This window comes from Antrostomus carolinensis, unplaced genomic scaffold (assembly GCF_000700745.2).
Source record: "Antrostomus carolinensis isolate BGI_N321 unplaced genomic scaffold, ASM70074v2 scaffold10768, whole genome shotgun sequence".
NCBI classification, from domain to species: Eukaryota; Metazoa; Chordata; class Aves; order Caprimulgiformes; family Caprimulgidae; genus Antrostomus; species Antrostomus carolinensis.
In genome coordinates this window covers 12,957-22,133 of record NW_010333692.1, presented here as the reverse complement: position 1 = coordinate 22,133, position 9,177 = coordinate 12,957, and the positions used below count along the sequence as shown (strand labels likewise).

Here is a 9,177-nt window from a genome sequence, read left to right as displayed (position 1 = left end):
GGACAAACCTTCTAGTCTGGGATTCCCCAAGTCCTAGTTCTGACCACTTGCCTACCTGTAGACAAGTATCAAAAAGAAACTCTGTCTCATTTTAGTTAATATTCTGATGGACTTTTGTGTTCTCTTAATAGCTGCCATTAACCTAGCAAAGCTGAAGCTTTTCAGACACTACTATGTCATGGTAAGTCAAACACCTGTGTGCATGCGTACAGAGCGCTTAGAAGCTGCTAAAGCCTTTTGATGGATTACTTGTTGGAAGCTACTATAGCTGGTGGATGTGGTGGAGATGTTCCTAATTCTGTGGCAGTGCTGTGCTTTGGCACTTTGGTCAACTGGGTTGCAATCCTCAAAGCAACTTACCTCGTTTTCCTAGTGGTTGCACCTTTCTGCCTATCTTTAAATTGATTTTAGCTATTTGTAACACTTACTGGTTTCCTCTGGAGACAGCTTGAGCTGCCAGTTGAATTGATAGACTTGAATAACGTACTGTAAACTTACTAAAAATTAAACTTGGGACCAAATGGTGCCTTGAGATGCATGTGTGCAGTTTCTGATTAAGTTAGTGGGAGCCAAGAGCCTACCTCCCAAGAGAGCATAGGCTTCTTAATGATTTCCAGCGGCCTCATTTCAGACTCTTATAAGTGGTAAGAGTAATACATTGCAATCATGATTCTTCAAGTTCTACAGAATCCTAATATTTAAAACATTTTGTGCTGTAACTTAAATATGTTAGCAGTAGCTTGAATAATTTGGATGTTCAACAAGCAGTAGAGCCCTCAGACTGTATCTTCCATGTTTATTGAGGAACATAACAAGGCTAGTCTGATATAATGAGTTGTCTGGGAATTGCTTGAACTATTTCTCTGGAAAAAGAGGTTCTGTAAGGATGGTGCTATTGTTCTCATCATGTTTTCTCCTTTTCCTTCCCAGATTGTGTGTTACATTTACTTCACACGGATCATTGCAATTCTCATAAAGATTGCTGTTCCATTCCAGTGGAAGTGGCTGTACCAGGTATTTGCCAGCAGAGGAAAATACATCCATTCCTTTATATTTTTTTCTTATTACTCTTATTAAATATAACCGCACCAAAATAAAAATTCCATAAATTGTTCCTCTTGCTATAGTAGAACATCTCAAAGCATGGTACTGTCACCTGTCTCCTCCTGATTTTTATTACTGATATGCCTAAGGTGGCAGGAATATATTTTTAGTTTTATGTTTGTCCAGCAAGGCTCCTGGATTATACATGAGATGTCTGAAAGTAATTGCATTATTGATTTACAGACTTTCAATTTAAAAATGTATGAAGGAAATTAATCAAGAACATACAAAGGAGAAAAAAATTAGTCAGGTTTGCCCTGTGTAATTGAGGCCCTGGGGAGCCAGTGAAATAGGCTTTATTTGCCTAGTGACTTTTAAGTACTTGGTTTCTTAACATATAATCCAAGTAACTGTGCAGGGAGTCTTTGGAATACATTAACTGTTGAAAATACCAAACAACCTAGGGATGATTTCCTGGCCTTGACCCCCCAATTTAAAAGCCAAGTCTTGACATAGTTATTTAAAAGCACTGGAGTGATGGCTAGAACTGTAACTGTATTTAAAGTGACAGGGAAAGCTGAAGGAACAAAGGGCTTGACAGCCTTTAGCCTGGGATTAATGATAACAGGACAGGAATTGCTTTATTTCTGCTGTGGCACAGTCTTCTTTGCCATTAAACCTTGAACCTTATGTATGAGGAGAAATGTTTCACGACCATGAAGGATTACAGGACTGAACTTCAATCTTGTATTTTTCACTTGCAGCTGCTGGATGAAATGGCCACACTTGTGTTCTTTGTCCTCACTGGGTACAAGTTCCGTCCAGCGTCAGACAACCCTTATCTACAGCTTTCTCAAGACGATGAGGATGACTTGGAGATGGAAGCTGTGTAAGAACCCCTTTCCCCCTTTTTTTTTTTTACCTCTTCACTTGATTTGAAAAAATGTAATGTTTAAAACTAGTTTACTTTAATCTCTTTCAATCCTTCTTTGAAAAAGATTAGAATCTTCCCACACCTTTAAAGATAAGGTGTCTATTTGGTGTGTGTTAAACCACCAAAGAGATTTGCGATACACGCAGGAGCCTCTGAGCTGGATATTGCAGTAGTGTGGAATAAGCTGGTAAAACTTTTCATGAGGCAAAAAGATGCCCATGGAAATATAACGTAAAAAAGCTTCTGTGTTTAGTCTGTGTTGCTGAACACCAGTGAGCCTTACAGACTGTCATTAATGCTTTGTATTTTAATTAAAAAAACAAACTACCAGTCTACAGAACATAAATCATGTTACGGTCCCTTCTACCATGACATTCAGCCTATAGCTTTGCAAAAATTTATTTTAAGTAACACTGAGCTGAGGAGATGGATTTTTACCAATACCCTTCCCTGTTGATTTTTACCAGTACTCTTCCTTGTTTTATTCCTTGCTGTTGAACCATGAGGCCTGGCAAATGCAGTAGGACCTGAGTTAGTCTGGAGAAAGTAGGACTTGGCTTAACTCACTGTCATTTTCTTTACAGTGGTTTTCTGAGGACTTAAAAAATGAGTGGCATTTCCAAATCTATAATAGAAACCACCTTAAGAAATGCAGCATGCTAGAAATGTTGAATACAGCTATAATTGCTGCAAACTCTGAGTTAGTAGGAGCAGAGCTAACCTAATCTCTTTGGTAGTTACACACTTCATGCATAATTGCAATTTGTGTGCAAGTTCAGAAGCCTGTTCCTAAAAACTTTTCCAGTTTGGCAAAACTCCTGTACCCGATCCTGGATGCAAACAAATATACACTCTAATTTTTATTATGGGGACAAAAAAATTCAGAATGTGTTTGTCCTCATAGTTGGCTCAGAAAGAAACTGATATTGGGAAATTGCTACAAGGAGGTTTGAGGTAGAATCCAGCCTGAAATGTCATGCAAGGAGTTTAATTTCTCAGAAATATCTCTAATAATAAAGATCTTTCCAAATGCTTCGCTATTTTTGCTTTGGGTCCATAAAATTTGTCATTGTTGCAAGTGGAATCCAACTAGTGGGTAGTGACCTTAAAATCACTATAACTTAAAGCTGTTTAAATGGTTTATGTCAAAAACTGGTTTCAGTTGGGAAGATGGTAAATAAAATCCACATCAGGAGTGCACTGTCTGAACTGGAAGATGTGTCAGGATTTGTGATTGTACAGAAACAAGCTTTTTCCCCTTTTTCCTGTTAAAATGAATTCCAACTTCACATTACATGCTTAGCAAGTTATTACTTGATTATTTTTTTTTTAGGACTAATGGCACCTTTCATATTTAATGATTTCAGTAAATTGGAGAAGCTGCTAACTTTAGGAGAATATGCCAGAAATAAGCTGGGGAAGGTTTAATGAACTAATTACGTGATTTACATCTCGCCATAGTGAAATAAACATTACACAGACTAGTGGATCAGAATTCCTTGTGAGCCTTTTCCTAGTTGAGGCATTTTGCTCTTTGCCTTAAGAGTTTCTATTGTTATGCCTTGTGGGTTTGTTCCCCTTAACCTTGCTTGAATTTTTCTCAACTGATTCACCAGAAGTTTTACTCCAATTGGGCACTTGGCAGGGTGTAATCTGTCAGAGGGTCTTGTTCTTCCTTCCCCAGCTGCATCAGGGAGGTTAAGTTTGCACCTACTTGAAAAGCATGGTGTATTATACCCTTTCATTGTGGTGCTTCACCTGTCACAGAAAGTGTATTAAATTTCTTGTTGATTTGGTCTTGCTGGTCATATTTCTGCTTTTATAACTATTAAATGTTGTTTCTGTGGGGGGAAAATATCAAGGCTTATTTGAGCAAGTGACTAAGTGCCTGACAGCATCCTGACTAACCATTGTGTGAATGTGTTTTGTCCTTCATGTGATAAATACCCTCTTGTCTTCAGAGGCTATGGCAGGAGTTAAAAGCCTACAAACTTCAAACTTCATCGTGTTCTGCCATGTCTCTTTGCCAGGTTTTATGGTTGTTTTCCTGTCCCAGAGGATTTTTGTTAAAATCAGGCTCTTTAAAACATTTGCTGCAGAAGCATTCAGTTTTAGACTGAACATTTCTATGAGCCAACAGAGGGGAGAGCCATGAGGTCACCAAGCCTACTTTCCAGACTTGCTTGTCTTCCAGTGAAAAATGGGACATTTTAAGTGCAGCTCTCTAGTTTATGCCTGTTTTCATGCAGTGCAAGTTCAGTCTGGCAGTAAATGTAAATATTGCTAAGGACAGTTTGGAAATCTGTGAAGTTTCAAGAAAAATCCAAAGACTAGGTGACTGTGACAGAAGCAACATAAGGCACAAATCCTCCCTCTGTAAATCCTTGTAACTCTCAAAAATAAAATGTAAATCAAGGACAGCAAAGGTAACTTGTAAGAAGTCTTTTCAACTAACATGCCTCTGTCTTGAGAGACAGCATCCAAAAATGTTCCAGGACTTTCTCTTCAGTTATACCGGACTCAATAGAAGTTGTCCTGGTGGAGAGGAGAGTGTGACTAAACCTGCACTAGGGACCAGTCTGTTCTTTTTCAAGAAGGGTCGATAGCCATTCATCATCAACAAAGTGGCTTTCTGTGTATTCTGTGCTGGACAGCCTCTTGAGCCCGTTCTGTCAGTATGTGGCCTTGTCACTGACAGTTTATTAGATTAAAGTACTCTACTTGAAAAGGTGCAGCCACACTTGGCAGAAAGAGTTGTCAGGCTTCCAGTCCTAATGCCATTCTGGGGCATGAACACAAAAATATGAGCAGTACGGTAGATGAGGTGGGGTGAGGAAAGGGAAAGGAAGCAGTTTTGTTTTGTTTTCTCTTGCAGTAAGTTATTTAATTAGCTCTGTAAGTTTGCTTTAAATGTTAGGTACCAAAGTGTTCTTCTAGAGATCTTGGTTGAGAATGATGTTCATGCGTGCGTGTGGGGTTAAGATAGTTCCACTGCAGGAGGAACTGCAGGAAAAGCCGTTAATGGTTTTGTTCTCAATTCAGTAAATCCATCTTACTGAGTGCATGGAAACTTGATTTTGTTTTTTCCTTAACACCCAAAACAGCTTCAACATAGTGAACTGTTGTGGTAACACTGACCTACCTTTTGCTCATGCCTTGGGATCTGGAGTTTCTCACTGTATCATGAGGCAGCTTATTCTGTGCTGAGATTTGAAGTCCTGGTTGGTTGCTTTTCCCTGCTTTCTCTCAGGTTGTGCTTCACGGCAGACTGATTCATGATGCTCTTCATTAGAAGTGATTTTCTTCCCCTTAATGCATCTTTCCCACGCAGAGATCAACTTTTTCGCTCAATGGCTGATCAGTTTTCACTCCAGTTTGCAAGAGCTTGTAAAGGCTGACTGCTGCCAGTATCGCAGTGTGTCTTGTTGGAACAGTAAAACAAAAAACAGGAGAAAAGAGAACTGAGATCCACCACTGTGGAGAGCTGAAAATGCTTTGGAATGCTTCGCCATCTCTTGATACCTTGGATACAATGTGGGGGGAGGTTGGGGTGTGAAAACTTCAGTTTCTGTGCCAGTGTAGTGTTTGGGGAACTCCTTTTGTGTCTCGTTTGTGACAGGTATCCCTCTGACAGCCACAACAACTCTGTCTGGAGAGAGATGGTGAGAATTGCAGTGTGCTTGGTCTCAGTGCTGATACCCTTATTTGACTGGGCACTGAAACATGTTGGCTAAACTGATTTTGAGAGGGAGAGGAATTGCCCATTGTGTACAAACAATCTGAGAAAATGAAGACTCAAGAGCTGTGTCATCTACTTGTTATGGGACAAGAACAGTGCTCATCAGATAGTCTTTGACTTTCACTGTTGAGGAATTCACTCCGAAATCTCTGTTCTTTGCTATCGTTGCAGGGCAGGGACAGTAAATAACCTCTCTGGTAACAAATGACATGACTTGTTCTGGTTGCAATGTCACTGTGTAGCTGTTTGTCCTTTCCCTCCGTGAAAATGGATCATTTCCTCTTAGCCATAACCTCTGATCATTTTTTGTCATTGTCTTGGTGTATAATGAGTTTGTAATTGTATTAAAGTGCAGTGCTAAAATCTGGACCACATGCTAAGTGGGATCTTCCTAGCTGTGAGTCAAGTGTTAGGACTACTTTGGTGTTGTGCATGTGCAGAACACCTATTTATGTATCCCATTGTGTCTGCTGTGGCATTGCTATGTTAGCGGCTCGTTTTTGGTTTGTAGTCCACTGTAATCATCAGCTCCTCCCTGAAGAACTGATACTTAACTGCTTACTCTGTAATTACCAAGTTGATTATTTCTGAAGAGTAAACTTAGTAAGTGTCTTGCTGCATTGTCCCATATTTTTCAGACCATTACTTTGATTTGCCACAATCCTTCTGCATTCTAGCCCTGTTCTCAAATGTGTAGCTCTTAGTGTCTTCTGCAGATTTAATAAGCAAGTTCCCTATTCCATTACCCAGGCAATTACTGAAAACACTGAGTAGAAGTGAACCCAGGACAGACCTCTCTGGAACCACACTCAGTGTTCTTTCATTTTTGACAGGAAACCATTAAGTACATCTCAATGCATGCTTTTCCAATTAGTTATGCATCTACTTTGATGGTTTTGTGTAGCTCATATTTCCCCAGTTTTTTTCCCTCTGTGACTGTGGGGAAAACCTTTGTCAACAGGGAGAACTTACGAGATCTACATGTTCTTTGTAATGTGATTTCTTCCAGGCAAGTGTTTACCAATTCCATCTTTCTCCTTTAAGCAACCTGCTTGATTTTCTTTTCTCTTTTTTTTTTTCCAATTTCAATAGGGAATCAAGTTGCTATTTGATCTGTACTCTTCTGACCCTTTCCCTGTTCCCTTAAACACAAGCTCTTCTAGGCCTACTCTAAAGGGTCTGAACCACTGACAATCCCAGTACTGCAGCCACTGGAGAGACACTGAATACACCATTTTGAGTAAATTATTTTTACAGTACATGAACAGAAGCTGATGCCTAATGTGGAACTAAAAGAAGAGCATCTATCAGAAGAGCATATCTGAAGATTATTTCTCCTCTTGGGTGATAGTGTGAAAATGTTGTTAGCTAGTCTGATCAAATAAAGTATTCTTACATGGTAAACAGCAGATGAAAGCACACAAAGACTGACAGCGGCATCTTTGAACAGGACAGGTTTATGTATGCTTCCAGGCATCCCTTGTGAATGCATTGAGCTATTGGCACTCTTACTTTCAGCATCCAAAATAACCTTTATAGCACATTTGTGGGGGAAAAAAAAAATACCTGTATGGAATGAGAGTCATATTGTGCAAAAGAATAAAGCGAATGTCTTGTGCATGCGAACAACCTGTTTTGCATAGCACCAGAGAAAGCTACTGGGCTGAAGAGCTTGTGGGGTAGCCAAGGTAGTGCTGGGCGCAGTGGTGCTGTTCTGGCTGGATAAACACTTCAGTCTGCCTAATGTTTGAATGGTATTATGAGGCTTTATAGTTCAATGGTCAGATTGCCATGACAAATCCAGACTTGGATGACCTCTCTCTTTGGTTTTGTTGCTGCTCATAGAGTAATTTTGCTATTAACAGGAGTTGGTGTGCGTTGAACTAGTAAGATTCATTTGGGGCACTGTCCACTGTGTGTGCATTTGTATAATATGTTGTACCTATTAAAAGCATTGCAAATGCAGAAGAAAGTATTTAGTTCACAGAATTAAGGGTGTTCAGCTGTATAGCAAAATGTTTTTTAAGCAAGCTGCTCAAACTTTAGCAAATAAACACCCCTTTTAACCATTTAACCATCCTTGCTATCATCTTTGAAGTATGAGCAAATATTATTTGCTCATTTAGTTTAATGATAGATGAGGAGAGCCTTGAGACTCTCGGGTACAACAGCCTTGCTTCCACCACCCATCGGTGTTGTGTCCAGGGTGATACTTGGCCTGCAAATGGTAGCAACAGGAAAGGCCAAACACTGAGACTGCTGGGTCTTGCTAGAGAGACACTGGTGAAGTGTGATTTGATACATCTAGGAAATTGAACCTGGGGTATGGGTGAAATGGTTGTTACAGTTCAAGTTCTGTTTTCTGATGTTTCTCCCTTCTGTTCCAGGGTGACGACTTCTGGAGTAATGGAGGGCATGAAGAAGGTCAAGAAAGTGGTGAATGGTTTAGCAGAGCCACGAGGCGAGTGGGAAAGCACAGCATGATGGACTGGACTAAGGCAGCACTTTCAGAGAAACTTTTTTTAATTTATTAATATTACTCTCAGTGGCAAGGGAGCAACTAGCACTTCCCAACACTGAAATTGCGGAGTGGGGTGTGTCTAGGGGGAGCAAAGCGGTGCAGAAATGTAACTATTCCTCTGGTCGTGAGAAAATGGGATCTCTTGGTACCTGCAAGGAGTGTGAAGCTTTCCTAGGGATTTTGGGTAGCTTATTCTTTTTTTCCCCTTTCTGGATCAGTTAGGTATTCTGAATTGTTTGCAGCTGCATTCTTCAGAATGTGTAATACTAATGTGAAGAGAGACTTTTAGTGTGTATGTAAAGTATATATTTTATATAACGCTCATATATATATATACACACACTTGCTATGTAACATGTATACTGGGAATTACAAAGTGTGTCAGAAGGTGCAAAAAGAAGGTAAGATGTAAGTATTCTTTCTTTTCTTTTTATAAACTCTCCTTTTTAGCTTGGACAAAACAAATGAACAGAAACAACTGCAGTTATTTGAGAGACTAAATGAGGTGTTGGATCAGATTAATTCTGCCACTACTCACATCAGTAGGAAAGTTGATAAGTATCTTCTTGTTTTATCCATGCAGGTATCCACTTGGATGTGTCAGGTTTTCAAATACATTGCTATACAGGAAGCAAGTGACTGCTCTCCATTAAGAGCACTAGCCCATAGTGCAGTAGGCATTAATGCAAGTTCTCCACGTTCTTGGAGTTGATCTTGCTTCATACGCACCTGACAAGAAGTACACAAGAGGTGTAAGACTGATGCTTGCTTTTTAGGGGTCTGCCATGCCATCTTAAACATTTAATTCCAAGCTGTGACCCAGAGCACTTTGATCTGATTTATAAAATGTTTTCAAGGTATTTCAAAAGACACTCCTTTCTGGCACAAACAGGACTGGAATCTCCAGTGGAAACCCGTCTAGTAAATGTACTGCAGCCT

General features: G+C 39.8%; 1 protein-coding gene across 1 annotated transcript; it reads left to right on the top strand.

Moving 5' to 3' along the window:
• Nucleotides 1-131: 131 nt before the first annotated feature.
• LOC104529601 (protein GPR107-like) lies at nucleotides 132-8,769 on the top strand (the record flags this gene model as incomplete). Its single annotated transcript, XM_010173945.2, has 4 exons — nucleotides 132-181; nucleotides 931-1,014; nucleotides 1,809-1,933; nucleotides 8,105-8,769. Coding segments are annotated over 4 exons (356 nt in total), but the record flags the coding sequence as incomplete, so codon positions are not given.
• Nucleotides 8,770-9,177: the final 408 nt, after the last annotated feature.